Source organism: Triticum dicoccoides, chromosome 3A, assembly GCF_002162155.2.
Source record: "Triticum dicoccoides isolate Atlit2015 ecotype Zavitan chromosome 3A, WEW_v2.0, whole genome shotgun sequence".
Lineage (NCBI taxonomy): Eukaryota > Viridiplantae > Streptophyta > Magnoliopsida > Poales > Poaceae > Triticum > Triticum dicoccoides.
Genome location: NC_041384.1, coordinates 58,766,580 through 58,787,333, shown reverse-complemented (window position 1 = coordinate 58,787,333; position 20,754 = coordinate 58,766,580). Strand labels below are relative to the sequence as shown.

Here is a 20,754-nt window from a genome sequence, read left to right as displayed (position 1 = left end):
GCAGCTCCGATTTTGCTGGCGAGCTTCGCAGGAGAAAGTTGCAAGCCTCACATCGACCTAGTCCAGCGCAACATCCGGAGAGCACCGCCCGCTGAAGACAGCCCTCATGGAGTCATCGTTGCCGTAGTGGCCCCGCCGCCCACAGCTCCGGCTTCTCTATCACAGCCAGAAACCAGCAGTGATAGAGAAGCCAGAGCTTCGGGCGGCGGGGCCACTGCGAGTCGCGGTGTCGCATCCTTCTCCTTCGAGGCATCATCTTGGGGAGCCAACATGATGCATCTTGCATGGAGCTTTTCATACTCCGGGCTGGTGGACGTCGAGGAGGCGGCTACTAGTGATTACTATTGTGCGCCGAGGCGGAGATCTTGGGAACAGTGTGAGTGGAAACTCTACGAGGCAGGGCTTCGGCTCAGCATTGCTCGGGTGGCAATCTTGTCCCTTTAGGGAGGTGGGGGTGTCGGCTCGCTCGACACATCCCAGAGGAGCAGTCTAACTTCATGTCGGTCCTGCAGCCCTAGACGTGCTTGTGTGACGGTCGTGGTCTACGGGTGCTTTCCTTGTGCAACTTGGGATATAGGCATGCTAGGTTTTTGGCGCTGCAGCACAAGGGCGAGTGGTGGCAATGTCGGTGTCGACGGACCACGCTGGGCACAATATAGAGTAGATGTATGTCAAGGTGAGGGCCTCGTGGGTTTGGGCAACATTGATTGCATGCATTGATCTCATATCATGCGAGCAATGAGGTTGGCATCGGTGTTGGTTACTCGGTGTTTGCGGGCATTGCAATCTGACGCAGGGCCTTGTGGTGTGCATGCATCTTCACATATGTGATAGACTGATAGAGCCACGATTGTTGTTTTCTCGGCTATTGTCTCCGATGCTGGTGGTGGCCGACCTGTTTAGCGAAGCAGGCCCTACGGTGATTTGTGTTTCTGCGGTTGGCGTTTCTTGTTGTATACGTTGCATTGTCGAATGGTTTTCCATTATTAACTGCTCGACAATCAAAAGCTTTGCCTCAAGTCAAAAGAAACTCACACAGCGGACGAATCCTTCTAGCAGCGACACCGACAAATTTATGCAATTCATTAGATACTAATACAAAGTCGAACCAGACACATGATGATTAATTAATTAAACCAACTCACAACCAACCAAGGAAGGACGCGAAAGCAGATGGCGTATCTCCATCCGGTGGCAACTACATCACCAAGGAAAGTAGTAGTATCGGTGATACCAACCTTTAAATGCTCCCATGATCCCAACTTTCAAAATGTAAACTTAGGCATTTCAAAAAAATTCAATTTTTTTGTAAGCATTCACAAGACATGAGTTTACAACCTCTAAACATTTCAGATCTAAATTCAAACTATGCATAGAGAACACAACGACAAAAGAAAAACGACACTATTCACGTATGGGTTTGTTGTTTTTTCTGTTTCACGATGTTTCTTTTGAATTTGTGTCTAGATTCTTTTAGGGGTTGTGGAAATAGGCGGGTGAACATTCACACTTTTATTTTTTGAAATGTCTGAAACATTTACATTGATCTTTCTTGTAATGAGAGCATGCGAGCATTGAAAGAGTTGGTACCCGCCCCTCTTTTGCTTTTCGTTACGACACACGTGCATTATAGCAAGCCAATGTACCTTCTAATAAATCACACGCTAGCTAGCTTAGGTGGAAACCACACTCACTCAATCACGTACGTGCACCGTACACGAGTGTGTGAGCACCGTGAGCTGAGCCTTCTCCTTTGCACTCTCTTCACAGAAACAACATGAAACCCAACAGCCATCTACCTTGTCCCTGCCAGGCACCAACCCTCTGCCCTCGCTGATGTTGGCATCTTGTTGTTGGTTCCCTCGATGTTGGTGGGAAAAAAAGGCAGATGCAAGGTCGATTGCCGCTAAGTACAACCAAAAGTGAGGCGAGATGATATATAAAACTAAAAGCCTACTTATGCAAGAGTCGTTGTGCCGAGAGTGTTGGTTTGATTCTGCTACCATATATTCTTAACCACTGATGGCAAGCAAGAACACTCCATCAACACTCTTTCGATAACGAGCAGACTGGTAAAGCATCAAAATGTACCCTTATCTTTGGGATTGCGTGATGCAATTCAAGAGTATGTCGATACATGTGATGCACACAGCCAAGTCTCTATCGACACACCCTGTCAAAACTCAAAACATCATTTCCTTCTTCATTTTCTGCCTTTTTAGAAATGATCGAAAACACTATGACATAGGGCCTGCCTAATGATTGATGACGACCTCTCATCTCCTCTCCGTTCTTTCTTTAAGGTTACTTAATGATATCCATATCCATGTTTCCCATCTGATCAAGCACATTCTGACCTTTTTTTTAGAAACGCACATTCTGGCCATGAGCTTGGGATTGGCTGCGCCACACAATCCTTCCATCCATCAAGGATTCCTGTGAATTATTGTATTGCTACTATATATATTCCCTCCATTCCGCAACGCTGTGCATATTTTGTCTTTCTTAAGTCAAAGATGTCTATGTTTGACCAAGTTTATAAAATAAACCATCGACATCTAAAATACTAAATAAATGAATTACAAAGTACACTTCATGATGAATCTAATGATACTAATTTTGTATTGTTAATGTTGATACTTTTTCATTAAATTTGGCCAAACATAGACATGTCTAACATTAAAAAACAAAATATGCATTACATTTTAAAATGAGGGAGTATGTGAGACACAGTTACTAAACTGAATTAGTCTAAGAAAGTTGGTGTACTAATAATCATGTTATTAAACAAGTGTTTCCGGCATGGCGTATGGGCCTTGGTTTGGTTATAGGTGGACTGGCCGGGTCACTCGCTCCATTGGTTCGACATGGGAGCTAATACTACTGCTAGTTCTTCTTCTTAATTTTTTTTAAGATCACTCAAATTTATTATAAAAATTTATGAAAAGTACGAAACATCTCAGATTACATCATGGTCCTTGAACCACCGAGTAGCTGCTGCCACCGGCAGAACGAGTTGCCGATGTGCCGCCGTCGTCACTCCCACCTGAGCCGGTCCAACCTTGTCGATGTCACCCGGAATGTCCTTGTGCATTTGCCCTTAAGGACCACCGCCCCAGAGTCATGGTTGTCATCATCGAACCCGACATCAAATCTCCCCGCCGCCGCATATGCATGACGAGAAATCCTAACCTCGCCGCCCCGAGGAACCTATGCTGGAGCACCGTCTAGCCCGTCCCAACTAATGAACTTGACGAGGATTGGGACTCGAGAACCGGCTCGAAGAAGAAGCGTCGCCATTGCACTGCCCGTTGAAATATATTTTCCGCATCTTTCCATCGGTTCGGACTTTTGGATAAGTTGGCTGGAGCATAAATTCAATATTGCCCGTGCGAAATACATGTTTTTTGTGCTCAATGCCTAAGCTGGTCCAGCAGTACGGGCGAGAAAAGACTCGCAGAACCAACCCTTCTCTTCTTTTAGCTAAGAACCAGTCCTTCTTGTAGCGACGCCGACAGATTATGCAATTAATCAGGTCCTAATACAAAGTCTGAACCAGACACATGATGATGATTAATCAATTGAGCCAACCAAAGAGGCCGGACAGGAGCGACGCAGAGGCAGACGGCGTATCCCCATCCCGCCGCGGCCACGTCACCCTCGCCTCGCCCAAACATAACCCGCCCGCGCCCACGCCCACGCCCGAACCCGAGCCCGAGGGAGGGAGAAGGATTGGAAAGGCGGGCAGGCGTGGCGTACGGGGCAGAGGAAATATCCCAAAACCAAAAGCCTCTCTCCAGGAACGAACTCCTCGCGCCGCGACCGCGACAACCGACCAACCCGACGCCGCCACGGCCACGGCGAGCCCCCTCCGCCGCCTCCGCCTCCGCCTCGCCGCCTGCCTCCGCGCGCCCCCGCCCTGCGACGCCGCCGCCGACCCGCCCGCGCTCCTCCGCCGCAGGCGCCCCTGGAAGCTGCCGTCGCGACCCGGCCCCGCGGCCGACGGCCCGATGATGGACGCGCCGCCACCACCGCGGACGACGACGCCGACCACCACGCCCCCGGCGTCGCCGCGGCCCCAGACGCAGCCGCAGGCCCAGGCCTCCGCGGCCGTGCCCTCCAGGCGCTACGGCGTGCATTTCTCCGCCTCCAGCTTCATCCAGGCGCCGCTCTCGGCGCTGCTCGAGTACTCGGGCGTCCTCCGCGCCGACCCCGGCCCGCACCACCCGCCCGCCGGGGGCGGCGAGGTGTCGATCCGGATCGTGGGGCCGGCGGCCACCGACGGGGCCGTCGTGCAGGAGGAGGGGGACGCCGCGGGAGGGGCGCAACCCTCCGCGCCGGCGGCCGCGGCCGGCGCCGACTCCTCCTCCTCATACCAGAGGTACGACATACAGCAGGTGGCCAGGTGGGTGGAGCAGATACTGCCATTCACGCTGCTGCTGCTCGTCGTCTTCATCAGACAGCACCTGCAAGGTCCTTCCCCCTGCCCCTCTGTTTATTTTAAATCCATGATCCACCAGTGCAAATTGATATGTTGTCGTCTGTGTATGACCGCATTCGTTTATCTTGTGAAAAATCGTGGGTGGGACTTATGGTTTCATTTGTTTATTTGTGAACGTTGGGATCACTGAGAAACCGTGGACTGATCTGGTTTGTTTCATGCAGGTTTCTTTGTCACCATCTGGATTGCTGCCGTGATGTTCAAGTCCAATGACATCCTGCGCAAGCAGACTGCTCTAAAGGTAGGTTTTGTGCCCGTTTTGCTGAAATTTTTGGCTCTGGTGTAGTTTACCCCAAGCTTAGTGTGTAAGAACTAAAGACTAAAGAGTATCGATTAATGAAATAAGTCCAACTCATTGTATGCAATCATGTTGCTTAGTGTTATAGTTTATATCTAATTAAAATGTTTCAGTTCAGCACATCTTTGAGCAAATATGATGGTGATTTTTTTTTTTTGCGTGCTTACATGGTAACATTATTGTTGCGTTGAGTGCTTTATAGATTAACAGGGCAAAAGCCCCTGTTCCATTTTCATAGAAAACGAAATCACACCGTGCCATCCACCTTTGAGTTCAGGAAGTTAAAAACACACCAAAAGCTGGGCAGCCAACACTATGAAATCCATTGCAACCATCCATACTCCAGATTGTATCGAGCATTTTCATGAATTTTCTGTATTCACGCATTACCTTTACATGCCTTTGTATGCCATGTTCTTCTTTGCATGAATTGTGTTGTCCTGTTGACTGTAAGGTAAATTAATTGGATATCTTTGTTGGTTTATGCCCTTACCCTGCACCAAAGAAATTCCAAATGGAAATGATTACATGCGGTCCATTAGTTTGATCATTATTGCAGCAACTAATTGGTTCCTGGAATTGCGAGAGAGTTCTATTTGTATAGGTAGTTGTAGCTTGTAAGTATCTTTCATGCCCCTTCCTTTATCTTCATCTTCTGAAGTCACGAAAATCTATTAGCTATGTATGTTCCTTGTATGAGGATGCTTGCTGATGTTATCATTTGTGCATAAGTGTTTTAACTATGATCCTGTTACCATCTGGCTAACTTCGCTTCTTTTCTTCTGCTTGATGCAGGGGGAGAGAAAAATGTTAATTCTTGTTGGGATTACAATATTATTTGTCGTTCATGTATCTGGAGTGTACTGGTGTTACAAGAATGGTGATCTTATCAGACCTCTGGTCATGCTTCCTCCAAAAGATATACCACCATTTTGGCATGCAATATTTGTAATCCTAGTGAATGGTATGTTATTTTTACCTATGATGCTTGAACATATTTAATCGTTGCCACTTGTATTGCTTCTAAGTTCATTCTGTGGACGTCATACGGCCTGAAAACGTTTAATTGCTGGTACTAGGGTCCTTTTAAATGTTAATGGTGTTAACTGGCTCAAAAGTTCATCGGATTTGTTGAATGTGGATATGTAGAGATAAACTAGGTTGTTTTCTATTTATAAGTGGTGGTGCATCTCTATACTTCAAGTATATAAATCTATGTTCAGTGGATAACATAGATTAAATTAACCAAACTGTCTAGAACTGATACTTTCTTCATGAAGTTTGTAATCGTGTTCGATTTCTTCTAAAATTTGTTCAGATACAATGGTGCGCCAAACTGCTATGATTGTGAAGTGCATACTGCTAATGTACTACAGGAACACCAAGGGCCGTAGCTATCGTAGGCAGGTAACGCTTGTAATCCTAGATTTCTGTGATGTATCTTGGTATTTTTCCTTATAGCTCCAGGTGCAGTGCTATTGTTTTTCTGTATAATCAGGGAGCCATAACCAATTTTACCTTTTTGTTCAGGGTCAAATGTTAACACTTGTGGAATACTTTCTACTTCTGTACCGTGCCTTATTGCCTGCTCCTGTATGGTATCGCTTTTTCCTGAACAAGGAGTATGGGAGCCTATTTTCCTCGCTAACCACTGGACTATATCTTACGTTCAAGTTGACATCTGTTGTGGAAAAGGTGATATACCTTCCTATGCAATTTTAGCAGTGATACTGAGCAGATGCCTTCTAACACTTACCTTTTTGCTTGGCAGATTCAATCATTTTTTACATCACTGAGAGCATTGTCCCATAAAGACTTTCATTATGGCTCATATGCAACGAGTGAGCAGGTAATTTTGTATGCTTTATTAGACACTAAGAAGCTGTTGGCTGTCACTTGTTACTGAATGTTTATAAGTAACGATGGCATGTGAAAATATGCATTGTGTAGTGGAACTTTTGGCATGCATCTTTCATGTAACTTGACTACCGATGCGGCGTGTGTGCACTCAGGTTGCTGCTGCTGGAGATATGTGTGCTATATGCCAAGAGAAGATGCACGTCCCCATTCTTTTGCGCTGTAAACATGTCTTCTGTGAAGATTGTGTCTCTGAATGGTAACGCGCAGACATTCCGTCCACTCCACTCTAGTTACAGTTTTGTTTCATGATCTCAACACTCTGAGTATCTCTTGGCGTTTCCTTTGTACTAACGTCTTTCTGGATGATGGCAGGTTTGAGAGGGAGCGCACCTGCCCACTGTGCAGGGCACTGGTGAAGCCAGCAGACCTCCGGTCATTCGGCGACGGTTCGACAAGCCTCTTTTTCCAGCTTTTCTAGGCCGCAAACAGCCAGCAGGGAACCTCGCTTGCTTTGCGCTGTGCAGATAAGAAAGCAGATGTTATAGGTGTGAGTGTGTGCGTTGTGTTTGTCCGTGTTTCGCGAGCAGAGCGGCCCGGTGAGGTGCTGAACGGATCCCAACGCCCCCTTCCCAGCTGAAGGTGGAGGGTGCATGAGTGTGTTTGTTCCCATGTGTGCATATTATCCCCTGTATAGGCTATAAGAAATCTTACCCTACTACGATTTACATAAATAGAAATGAGTATATATAGACCATTGCCCTGTTCAAGAATTCATCCGATTAACCAGTTAACTTGCCGATTAATCCCTACTCATAGGGTCACCGAGTAGCCGATAAACCGAAAAATCGTCTGATTAATTGATTAAATGGCCGATTAACTTGCTGATTAGCCGATTAATCTCCTACTCGCTAGCCAACCGAGCAGCTATCAGTTAACGATTTCCTCAACAATGGACCATTGTTATATAGACTCTGAGATTGTGACAGGCTGACAGTTACGGCAGATTGGTGAACTCTCTGAACCCTGGTTGAGTTGAAGAGTTTGGATCAGCTCCAGAAGGTAAGACGTACTGGGAACTACTCTGCTTTGGGTGTGCCGTGTTTTTTCTGGCAGTGTAATTATGGCAGTAGCTGAAGCATGAAGTACCTGAGCCGCTGAGAAATAATCTCTGGTCCCTTCCTAGTTTATGTGAAGGCAGGTATGTTAATCCCTAACTAATCGACCAACATGAACACCAGAGACACATTCCTAGGCTTGTTGTTTCAATTTTCAGCAAAATGTGCAGATTTTCCCCATTATGTTACTTTAAAGCAATTGTCCAGCCCGAATGCTACTTGTGGGAGTTTTGACTTTGGGTTGTAAAATGCACTTTGCTTCGAAATTCCTGTGCTTCAAATAAACCAAGAGAAGCATGGCCGAGGCAGCACAAGCATCATCGTCACTTCTCCTCAAGGAAGCGACTCCGGCTTTGGCATTGACAACTATCAACAACGTCCTCACTGCAACAGTGTTTTTCGAGGAACTGGCAGTTGAACTGCCTGAATATATTAAGCAGGAGAAAAACAAGGCAGCTCCGAATCCATGGGCGAGCTACGAAGGGAATGTGCAAGGTTGGTACTGCAGGAGATAACCATGCGGGCGACCTGCCGCTTGTCATCGCCGTTGTTGGGATCCTGTCGGCGCAACTCCAACTTACTGTAAAGAACAAACCGCGGCAATACCATAGACATGTTATAGAGGTAGCCATCGCAGACATGCCTCAACCTCGACATCGCTCATGCACATAGGCATTGCCACACAATTTACGAACGAAGACTACCACATGAACACCCACTAGCCAGCGGTTCCTACAACTAGGTCCTGCTCCAAGATGATGCCCTCGAGAGGGAACATGACATCGGTGTTGCCACCATCTGGTCCGGATAGACCCAAACTTGGGTTTTTCACTGAAGCACCCCCTCAGGGCAGGGGAACCGAGAACTGTAAACTTGACACCGTAGGCGTCACCATCGTTGGCTCCGACTTCACCCGAAACATAACTTTCGTCGCCCGGAAAGACTAACTCACATCTAGATGAAAATTAACTATGTCACATCTAACCTCTCCACCACATGATCTAAAGGCTTTAAGATTCGTACTGCATTTTTTTTTCTTGGCAATCCACTTTAGCGGCTGTTGTCCCTTTTTCTATATATATACTGTATATAAGTAGCGCCGCTGTTGTCTATGCACGGCTGTGGTTTGTTTGTGTGTGGGCTGCGTGTGTACGGCTCTACACTGTTGTCGGCCTGCTCCTGTTACACGGCGCCATTGTTGGCTTTTGTTGCCCATGTTGACCTGCTGTATGCTGCTCTTTGGCATCTGTACGTGGGATGCAGGCGTCTTTTTTTTGCCCTTTCTTGTGTGTTTTAGGCTTGGTTTTTCTCTTTTGGTTTTTAGGCTGTGATGTTCATTTTTCTCTTCTTTTTTCCTCTCTTTATATATATGCAATTTCCAAGATTCATATATTTTTAGCACGGCTCATGTGCTATTGTTGTCCCAGCACGAGTGATATGCGCATCCTTGTCCATCTGTTTTTTTGGTCATTTCCGTGTTTATGTTTCTTTTTGTTTATTTTTTAGTGGGGTTGCTAAAACACATCTAGATGAAATTTAGTGATCTCACATCTAGATGTCCAGCCCTCCGGTATATTGTCTTTATTTTTCATGCTCGAGTGATCACCCGTGTCGTGATTGAAGCCTTTGGTTATTATTTGGTTACTAGCCCCTCCCCTCGCGTCGCCTCGCCTGAGGCGACCCGGGGGCGAAACCCTAATCCCCTCCTCGCCTCCCCCTCCCTATCCGCTCCCTCCGCCGCCGCCTGAGGTGCTCGCCGGCCCGGCCGCACGACACCAATGAAGGTGGCGGCGGGGATCTGGTGGCTTCGCCTTCGCGGAGGGCCACGGCGTCCGGGGCGGCGGCTCCGATGGGCGGTGTCCGGCGTGGCCGGTGCGGCGGGCTGCGCCGGTAGGTGCTGGCGGGCTGCCTCCCTGGCCGTTCGGTCGGCGGGGGGGTGGCGGGCGATGGAGAGGCGGCGCCCCCGCGTGGGTCGTCCTGCGCTCCTGGAGAAGCTCCGTTCCTGCCCGTGATCTGCTCCGATCTGCGCCCTGCTCCAGCCCCTGGTGGCTTCGTCGCCGTCTTGGGGGATCTGGACGGACGGATCTGGTGGTTGGGCGTGATTCCGGGGGAAACCCCTGGCCGGCGCGGCGGCCTCACCAAAGGCGACGTCTTCGGCGCCGTGGTCCTTCCTGGAGGCTTTGGTGTGGTTCTCCCCTCCCACTTCTCCCTCGAGCACAGGTGAAGACCTGCCCTCCCCTTGCATGGTCGATGGCGGCATCCGGTGCCGTGATCCTTCTTGAAGGCGTCTTCCGGGGATTGCTCGTGTGGGGTGGAGCTGCTGGTGGCGTGGTGACGGTGTGAGGTAGCCTGTTCTTATCAGTGGCGGCTGCCGTGGTCTCGGTCCAACCCTGACCACTGCTTTGGCTATGCCCCTTTTGGCCTTCTCCATGGATCTTCGCCTTCGTCCGATGACTTGCGGTTGTGAGCCGTTTCGCTTAGCACTAATGTACTTGCCGTGGTGGAGCGGTACTTCATCTCACTCATTGATGGCGGCGAGGATCGGTGGCATGGCGCTATGGAGGTTCGCCGCCCGATGCGCGGAGATGGACTCGCGCAGGAGGAGGTTGCTGTCTGGCGTCATGGTGACGCCGATGGCTGAGTGGCCAGATAAGGTAGAAACCTCGATATGATCTGAAGATGGACCTGCGGAAGATGGTGGCGACGACACACGAGTGCGTCTGACCGGATTGTGCCCCAGACCCAGTATGTGGCTCGGCTGGGGATTCCGAATATGTTTCGGTTTCCGGCTTTTGATGTTAGGCTTAGGTGACTTGTTCGGGTAGTGGCCTAGCTAGCACCCCTTCATCATTTTGGGTAGGAGTAGTGGCATGTGTTGCCAAGATGGTGGATTCAGACTTATTGTTGTAATACTTTGTAAGGTCCTCGAGAATAATCAATAATATGGCCGTATGCATCTCCCGGATGCAGAGGCCGGGGGTCATCCCTCTTTTCTAAAAAAAAAAAAACCCGTGTCGTGATCGATCCATGCTGTGTTGCAGAGTCTGCTGGGCTGGGAGGTCTATAGCGGAGCGGGACCATTTTTGCCTTTCTTTTCTTTTTTGTTGGGCCGGTGTTGCCTTTGTTTATGTTGGGCTTTTTTAGAATACAACGGGTATAGCCGAGAGTATAATACATCGATATGGCAGCCTCCCTTGAGTCGTCGCTCCCCTCCCCTATTGTTCCATTTCTATTGTTTTGTTTTGAATCCGAAGGAGACAACCAGACCTAGCAGGTATGTGGCTCAGAGATGGCACGGAACGTTCTTTTTTTGTTTCCCCTATTAGTTTCATGCACTCTTTTTTCCATGGCAAACTTTTTGTATATTGCATATGCAAGTGTTTGCCTAGTTTTTTTCACAATTTTTCCCCAATTTTGTATGTAAACCCCTCGACTCCAGAATAGAGCTATTTGTAGTTTTTGTAGTTGTCTCATTTGCAATTAGTCATCTCGAAAATCAATTTTTTTTATAGTTGCCCCAGTTGCAAGTGACCCGCCGACTCGCAACTAGGAGGGATGTATGTTTGCAGGAGGGGCCAGTTGCAAGTCAACCATCAACTCGCAACTAGGTGGGGCCCCAGTTGCAAGTTAACCATCGACTCGCAACTAGGGGGGCGCATGTTTGTATGGGGCAGTTGCAAGTCAACCAACGACTTGGAACTAGAACGCATCATACTTTTTGTAGTGGCCCAGTTGCATGTCAACCATCGACTCGTAACTAGGGGGCGTATGTTTGTAGAGACCAAGTTGCAAGTCAACCATCGACTTGCAACTAGGACGCATCGTACTTTTTTCTAGTGGCCCGAGTTGCATGTCTATCATCAACTCACAACTAGAGGGGCGTATGTGCTGTAGGGGTCTAGTTACAAGTCAACCATCCACTCGTAACTAGGACATGCCCTACTTTTTTATAGTGGCCCCAGTTGCGACTCGCAACTAGGGGGGGCGTCTGTCTGTAGGGGCCCAGTTGCAAGTCAACCATCGACTTGCAACTGGGACACGTTGTACTTTTATGTAGTTACGTCGACTTGCAACTGGGACACGTTGTACTTTTATGTAGTTACCCCAATTGCACGTCAACCATCGACTTGCAACTAGGGGCATACGTTTGTAGGGGCCTAGTTGCAAGTCAACCACCGACCCGCAACTAGGGGGCCTATGTCTATAGGCACCCAGTTGCAAGTCAACCATCTACTCGCAACTAGGATGGGTGTTTGTTTGTAGGGGGGGCACTTGCAAGTCAACCATCGACTCGCAACTAGCACGCGTCGTACTTTTTTGTAGTGGCCCTAGTTGCTTGTCAGCCATCAAGTCGAAACTAAGGGAAACGTATGTTTGTAGGGGCCTAGCTGCAAGTCAAACATCGACTAGCAACTAGGGGGGCGGCGGCATATGTTTGTAGGGGCCCAGTTTGCAAGTCCACCATCAACTCGCAACTAGGCGAGGGACGTATGTTTGTAGGGGCCTAGTTGCAAGTTAACCATAGACTCGCAATTAGGGGGACGTATGTTTGTAGGGGCCCAGTTGTCAGTCAATCATCGACTCGCAACTAGGGGGGCGTATGTTTGTAGGGGCCCAGTTGCAAGTCAACCATCGACTCTCAACTACGAATCATCTTACTTTTTTGTAGTGGCCCTAGTTGCGTGCTAACCATTGGTTCGCAACTAGGGGGATATATGTTTATAGGGGCGCAGTTGCAAGTCTACCATCGACTCACAACTACACGTCGTACATTTTGTAATGCCCCCGATTGCATGTCAACCATCGACTTGCAACTAGGGAGGAGGTGCATGTTTGTAGGGGACCAGTTGCAAGTCAACCATCAACTCGCAACTGGGGCGTGTCCAACTGTTTTGTAGTTGCCTCAATTGCAAGTCAACCATCGACTCGCAACTAGGACGCGTTGTACTTTTTTGTAGTGGCCCCAGTTGCATGTCAACCATCGACTCGCAACTAGGGAGGGGGTGCATGTTTGTAGGGGACCAGTTGCAAGTCAACCATCCACTCACAACTGGGGCGTGTCCTACTTTTTTGTAGTTGCCCCAACTGCAAGTCAACCATTGACTCGCAACTGGGCCCGACACACCTCAGTTGCAAGTCCACCCTCGACATGCAGCCGGGGGCTTCTTCTCCTAGTTATAATTCCACCCTGAGGCCCAACCCATTTTTTGTCTCAGTTGCAAGTCCACCCTCGACATGCAACTAGACTCGATCCGTTTTTTCCCAATTGCAAATCCACTCTTGACACGCAACTTGGGAGGGGGCGACCATTTTTGTCCCCATTGCAAGTCCAACATTGCCATGAAACTGGGCTCTTGATCCTATTTTTTCCCTAGTTGCAAGTTCACTCTCGACTTGCAACTGGGACCGACATTTTTTTTACTGAACTACAAGTCCACGATCGACTCGCAACTTGGCTCGACACATTTTTTCAAGTTTTAAATCCATCATTGGCATACAACTGGGCCGACTCTTTTCCCCCAATTTGCAAGTTCCCTCTTCGAGTCACAACTAGTTCAAAAAATATTTCTGCCTCGCTTGCAAGTCCACCACCGACTCACAGATATGGTTGAGTTTTTCCCAGTTGCAAGTCAAACATCGACTCGCAACTAGGCTCGACAATTTTTTGTCCCAGTTGCAAGTCCACCATCGACATGCAACTGTGCCCTTACTCCTGTTTTGCTAACTCCACCCTTGACTCACAATTGGATCCTACTTTTTTTCCTTTTTTGCGAGAACAATTTATTGAACATGTGAACATTTTTTCATATTCCGGGCCATTGTTTTTAATCGTCAGCCATTTCTTTTAATACGTGAACATTTTTGGAACCCCCGACCATTTTTGGAACTCATGAACTGTTTTTCGTATCCGCCGATATTGTTTCCCGGGCACTTTTTGAAACCATGATCATCTTTTTCAGTTCATGATTTTTTATATCTACGAACACTTTCTGAAGTCGTAAATGTATTTGGAACTCGTGATCATGTTTCCATATTCTTGATCATCTTCTTAATCCTCGACCATATTTTTAATACTCTAACATTTTGTGGAACTCATGAATATTTTTTGAACACATGAACATTTTTTTAGCGTGTGAACATTTGTAATATTCTTGGACATTTGGCTTTTGAATTTTTTCATGTTATTGACCATTTCATCAATCCACGTACATCGTTTGAACTTTGTGAACATTGTTTCATATTCGGGAACATTACTGGAACTCGTGACCATTTTTTGAACTTGTGAACATTTTCCAAATTCACGACCATTTTTTTGTTTTAGCATCCACAAGGAATCACAGATATTTTCAAGACTTGTGAACATTTCTTTAAACACAAACAATTTTTGTACTCGCCAAATTCATGAACAATTTTCAGATGAGTGCATAATATTTAAATTCATCATTTTTATTAGTATTTTACCCCAAACACACTTTCATGTTTTTTAAAAAATTAAAAAATAGTTTTCCTGCAAAAGAAGAAGAAGAAAGCATCTGGCGCCCGCGTAGACATGTTTTTGGGGGACGTACATGCTTCGGTGCTTTTTTCGTAGGTTGACGCTAACGTTATTATTTTCCTTTTTTTTAGAGACGTCGTTAATGCTAGACGTGAGTGGCTTTAGCGATCAAAAACAACAGAGGACAACTAGCGTGGACAGTGCTATTTTGGGCTGGACTAATAATTACCCAACAAACAAATAAGACAAACAAAAGGCTATAAACATTGCTGATGTCATCTTAGATGTGATATAGTTATGTCACATCTAGATGTGTCCTAGACACACCCTTCGTCGCCAATCCCAACTTCCCCAACTCGAACCAGATTGATCCACCATGTCCACCATCGCCTTCAACGAGTCCTATAGGGAATGAGGGCCCGTCAGCCCGCGAGATCCAGACCCGAGTCCTAGATAAATGGGCGCGAAGCCTTGCAACTTGTCGCGGGAGATCCCGGGCTCCCTCCAAAGCCGACGCAGGAGGTTGAAGTAGACCACATCATCGCCCCCACCTCTCGCGGAGCCGGGCTTGCGCCGTAGAGGAAGGGCTGCCGCGCCCCCTCCGCATCGTCGCATTGCAAGATGATGCGCCAAGCTTTTGGGCCGCCAGGGAAGGGATGCCACAACTATGACGCGGCACCGCCTGAACCGATGTGCTGGGAAGAAGGAGAAGAGTCACGTCGCTGCTAAATAGCTACCGCTCGAGGAGTCCAGCGTCCTACGGCGGCGGCGTGAGGGAGGGGCGGGGACTGCCGACGGTTAGGACCTAGGTTCCGGGGACAGGATGCTCGAACCAGTTTCTGACTTTCAAAAAGTTTGATGCTGCATGTACAAGTTTTTTTTGAAAGCCTATCGGTGTTTTATTTCACAGTCAAAAGAGTTACATCATTTATTACATAAGGAAGAATGAAATTGGGTGGATCTCCATCCCAATCAAATGCAGACTGAGTATCATAAGAGTGCTTTGCCAGAAGGTGAGCAACTCGATTGGCTTCCCTAGGGCAGTGGGAGAAAGAAACTCCATCAATCATCTTGGCTCTCGCAAAGCAGTCAGCTAAAGTCGTAGAATAAGGACCATAGATCTCGAGCTCCCCATTGCATGCCTGAATGAGCTCCAATGAATCGGACTCACATGTGATATGGGTGCAGCCCAACTTCTCAACTAATTCTAGTCCTTTTAGCAGTGCAAGGGCCTTCGCCGAGGCAATATCAAAGGCCGTATGAAAAGGACTTGCAGCTCCTGCTACAGCCTCACCTGCACTATTACGTATGACGACCCCAACTGCACCCGAACCATCTTGGCGGAAAGCAGCATCTGTATTTAATTTATAACATCCTCGGTTTGGCTTTTTCCACGTTATTTCATGTGGTTTACTGGAATGGAAACAGCTCCAAAATTTGATGTTAGAGCCTGAATCGCAAAGGCCGTCCGGGGGGGATCTGCTACAGTTTCGCCCTTCACTGCTTCCCTCCTTTGCCACCATACATACCAACACGCAACGGCTACTGACTCCTGCAATCCTAACATACCCAGGACCGGCGACTTCCTGTTTGGGTTGCAAATAATATGCTCAAGTATTATTGATCCTGACATGTCTGCAATCAGTGCATCATCAATGATATCCAGGAGCCCGAGGGCAGACCAAACCTTCCGTGCACGAGTGCATGTAAATAAGAAGTGCCGAATATTCTCCGGACCCGACCGACAAATAGGGCACTGTGGTGAGACGGGTATGTGTCGCGAAGCAAGAATCGCCATGCCTGGAACTGTACCATGCAGAGCCTTCCATATAAACACCTTAATCTTATTTGGAATTTTCAGCTTCCATAAAATGCCCCACACCAGGTTCGGTTTAGCAGAGCCTTGCCCGTCTTCTCTTCTAGTTCGTGCGCCGAACGATCCCATTCAATGTGATAGGCAGAACGGAATGAGAACAAAAAGTTGACTGACGGCAATAGGATTGGATCAAGGCCGATTAAGCTTAATTGCACTGCACGCTGACATGATAGTAATATTATCGTCCAATATCCTTTCCGTGGAAGAAGCTGCGTCTTCCATTAATTAACTCCGATCCTTTTCTTTCTTTCTCTCCCAGAGAAAAATTCTGCCCCCTGTCCCAAAATCCCGAAAGGAAAAAAGGAAAGGAGAAAGAAAGCGCCTTTCCTTGCCGACTCGGCCTTCCTCCGTCCGTCCTCGCTTGCCGTCTCCTCCCCTCCACCGCGCGCACCCGTCGCGGCCGGCCCCGTCGTCTCCCCCTCCACCCGCGCGTCCCGGCGTCGCCGCCCGCGTCCGCCAGAGGTACCGCTGTCCGCCCCTCCCCCCTCCTCCTCCCTCTCTCTATCAGCGTCCTCCGCGGAACCCGGAGACCTGGATCTCCCTTGCCGTGCGCACCGTGCCGTGCCGATTTGGTTTTCCGTGGCTCTGGGACATCCCGCGGACGTCGATTTGGGGATTGAGATCTTCCCTTGCGCGGGAAGCTAGCCGGGCGGCTTGATTGATCGGGAGGTGGTGCCATCGATTTGATTGATGCCCTGCGGTTCCGGTGGCGCTGACGAGACCGGGCGCGAATCCCGGGGATTTTAGCCGGAATTTGGAGTTCTAATCAGGGCGAATCGGAGCGGTTGCTGGAGCCGGAGCTGATTTGGCTGTAGTCCATAGTCATAGGTGGGGCAGCACTGGGTAGAATTGGGCGGTCGGATGATATAATCTCTTGGCAAATCAATGCCGATCTCACACTCTAGTGACAGATTGAAACCTGAAATCGTTTGAATCCCGCGTGCTTGAGCTGAGATTTTTACCATTTAGAATGTATCGGTAACAATTCATGGTGAGAGGATACGCGTCGGTCGTATAGTTGATTTGGGGTCCTAGGTTGTTTTAGGTGGGGCGGCTCTGCTCGCGAGTAGAACTGCCCGGTAATATGATAATCCAGCAATTCAGTCTCTTTAGTTTGTAGCAGCTTTTAAGCGCCATGGTTCAGTGTGTGACACCCCTAGGTAATCCCAGGATAATATGAGACTGTCGTACATATGCACATCCTCGACAGTGTTAAATGCTGACATTGCACCTAGATCTGTATCATTTGTTTGAATTGTTACTGTTTTTGTTTGGAAGGTAGTTTGAATGGTTTGCTCACTACATTCAGTGCAAGATGTTTTTGTTTTAGTTGCCTTTTGCTGATGTTTTCTCTTTGTTGCAGGATCTCTGAAAACTTAACTTGTGTGTGTGCGTTGTCGCTGTTGCTTACACATCGACAACCTTTGGCGTAGCTGAGCTCATTGCGTTTGGAATCGATTCATTCGGTGTGTCTGGCTTGTATATGAGCTCACAAGTCTCCACATCGCGGGGTTTACATCCCCCAGAGAAAATTATGGCATACGAGTCCCCTCCCACATGGCCACTGTCGGTGCCTACGAGCAAGGCTGAGGCAGGTAGCAGCGATGACCAGGAGGTTAGGCTGTTGTCGGTTTCTTGGAATCAGGATTGTGGTTGCTTCGCTGCTGGCACAAGCAATGGCTTCAGAATCTTTAACTGCGACCCTTTTAAGGAGACTTTCAGGAGGGATCTGAAGAGTGGTGGGTTTGGGATAGTTGAGATGCTGTTCCGCTGCAACATCCTTGCTCTTGTAGGTGGCGGCTCCAATATGCATTATCCGCCCAACAAGGTGATGATCTGGGATGATCACCAGAGCCGCTGTATTGGGGAGTTTACCTTCCGCTCTGATGTACGGGCCGTAAAATTGGGGAAAGATAACATTGTGATTGTCCTTGAGACAAAGATATATGTTTATAACTTTACGGATCTGAAGATGCTCCATCAGATAGAGACCCTGTCAAATCCTAAAGGACTGTGCTGTCTCTCTCATCATTCCAATACTTCAGTGCTGGCCTGTCCTGGGCTGAGTCAGGGACATGTTCGGGTAGAGCATTTTGGGCTAAAGGTGACAAAGATGATTACAGCCCATGATTCACACATTTCTTGCATGGCCTTGACTATGGATGGTCTCTTGCTGGCAACGGCAAGTATGAAGGGTACTCTAATCAGAATATTTAACACGATGGATGGCACTCGCCTGCAAGAGGTGAGTAATATTTCAATCGCTCTCTGATGACATCCCATTCTTTTGTGAATAAATAGCAGACATATTTATCTCCATACCTCACAGATCTTCTTTTAGCTGGCTCCACAAGTCTTTTTGTAGTATATGTAATTCGTTGATAGTTAGCATGGGCATATAACTATCTTTATGTTTAAATGGTATGCAGGTGCGCAGAGGTCTTGATAAAGCCGAGATATACAGCATTGCACTGTCACCAAATGTGCAATGGTTGGCAGTGTCCAGCGACAAAGGAACGGTTCATATATTCAGTCTAAAAGTCAGGGTTGCGGGTGAAGATTCAAGTAATGATCAGCGTACCCTTGAAGCTCCACGGATGGATCATCAGAATTCTTCTACCTCTATGGATCCTCTTATACAAACAAACACTGGATCCAATGCAAGCTCATCACTGTCTTTCATGAAAGGTTAGAATGGTACTTCTGCTTGCACTATTTGATTGCTCATCTGGTCTTCAGAGTTCTGTGTAGCTTTTGGCATAATGAAGTGCTAACTTAACTAAAATTTGCATATGGTGTACTCCATTTGCCTAATGCTCATTACAATTAGCAATTCACAGAGGACTAATGGATGCGCAATATTCTGCAATTTTGCATGCTGCTTATGAATGATGTGATGAATAGTCTAGCTAATGCAGAAAAGTTAGCTCAAGATAGAATAATTAACATTATTGTCAATTTCGTAAAATGACGTGAAGTAAGTAGTGATCTCAAAACATTAAGCAGGCAAGCTGCTGCTCTGCTATTGCTATTGCTATGAGAGAAAAGAAAACAGTATATACAAAACTCAATTCTAGCAGCAAGGGCCAAGACCACATGTTTTACTTATCATTTATTACGCACTTGTGATTCACTTCATAACCAGTTGAATCAGTTTGTATGCATGTTCAGAATAATGGGTTGGCATCCCAGAGAATTCAGTTAGTCAAGGCATTAACATATTCTTTGCTGCATTTCTCTAGGGATTCTGCCGAAGTACTTCAGCTCAGAGTGGTCATTTGCTCAGTTCCATTTGCCGGAAGTCACACGTTACATCGTAGCTTTCGGCGCTCAAAACACTGTAATGATGGTTGGCCTGGATGGCAGGTACTCATCAGCCACCTTGATGGATTAAATATTTATTGCAAGATTTATCATTTCAGCTAATGTATACATACACGTAGGGTGTTTTTTGTTTGCCATTATACCTGTAGCACATATAATTCAGTTAGCCTTTGCTATCAATACACGTTTGATTTTCACTTCTGCTAGCGATTGTTTAATATTTATTATAGCTACAGAAAATTACACCAGTCAGTTGAAAAACTTGGACAGTTCTTGTTACAGGCTAAAGCTCCTTCAGTTTAGCTAGTAGTTGCCTCAGCAGATTTTTATTCTTCTCTAGCAAGTCACCGCTAGCATCTCGCTCTTGTATTTGTTGAAACTCTCGCACTACTAACTACGCCGACTTTTGCCATTTGCAGCTTCTACAGGTGCATCTTTGACCAAGTAAGCGGCGGGCAGATGACCCAGAAGGAATACTCACGGTTTCTGAAGACTGACTACCCTCCCTTGAGGACATTGACCGCGTAAACCGCGTGACGACGCTGCACCGACATGTACATACATAGAAGGTTGTGCTCTGTCCATTGTTCATATATCGCCCCCCTTGCCAGCAAGGCTCTAGGCCGGTCGCCGGAATAAGGAGCGCCGGGGTGTCCGGCCGCAACCTGCTTGCCTGCCCATTTTGCTGCAGATGCCCTTGTCCCGTCCAAATTGCATTGTTTGTTCGACGTATGTATGTACAAGCACATATGCCCGTGCGTTGCAACGGGATGATAAAATTATATACCTCTAACTCAATATAAGAATGGATCAAGACCCCCACATGTCCGTATTCTCTAGTTCAACATGGCACCCTTTAATTAGGGCCAAACCAGTATATTCTTTTTTATTGACACGTGCCTATAATTTGTTTCAATTATAATTAACCAGCATATTCTTTTTTTATTGCCACATGGAAGCTACCACTGTCAATAACTTATGGTGTCTCTTATTCTAACAAACCGACTTAACTCGATGCGCCGGATGCAGAGCAGGCCCAGTATGGGATTGATCGACCTCACGACCTCAAAGACCCGACCACATATTGCTAGCCACTCAAACAAACGTGTTCTGCTAACCAATGGTCAGGATAAATATAATAAAAGAATATAATGCAACGCAAGATTCGACACTTTTTTTTGAACTTTTCAAAAACCGATAACTATGAAATCCAAATATACATGGCAACATGAACAATTTTCCAAATTACATCCATTTTTAAAAAGATGAACAAAAAATTTGAAT

General features: G+C 47.2%; 2 protein-coding genes across 2 annotated transcripts; both read left to right on the top strand.

Annotated features, from left to right (window-relative positions):
• The first annotated feature begins 3,716 nt into the window (after nucleotides 1-3,716).
• LOC119267109 (RING finger and transmembrane domain-containing protein 2-like) lies at nucleotides 3,717-7,426 on the top strand. The gene is made up of 8 exons (XM_037548422.1): nucleotides 3,717-4,473; nucleotides 4,666-4,742; nucleotides 5,595-5,763; nucleotides 6,118-6,206; nucleotides 6,330-6,494; nucleotides 6,571-6,648; nucleotides 6,812-6,915; nucleotides 7,032-7,426. The coding sequence occupies exons 1-8, from the start codon at nucleotides 4,011-4,013 to the stop codon at nucleotides 7,135-7,137; spliced, it is 1,251 nt and encodes a 416-aa protein (XP_037404319.1). The 5' UTR covers nucleotides 3,717-4,010; the 3' UTR covers nucleotides 7,138-7,426.
• Nucleotides 7,427-16,440: 9,014 nt separating this feature from the next.
• On the top strand, nucleotides 16,441-20,294 carry LOC119267108 (autophagy-related protein 18d-like). The gene is made up of 5 exons (XM_037548421.1): nucleotides 16,441-16,608; nucleotides 17,510-18,391; nucleotides 18,576-18,834; nucleotides 19,389-19,512; nucleotides 19,890-20,294. Exons 2-5 carry the CDS (start codon nucleotides 17,630-17,632, stop codon nucleotides 19,996-19,998), a joined length of 1,254 nt encoding a protein of 417 aa, XP_037404318.1. The 5' UTR covers nucleotides 16,441-16,608; nucleotides 17,510-17,629; the 3' UTR covers nucleotides 19,999-20,294.
• Nucleotides 20,295-20,754: the final 460 nt, after the last annotated feature.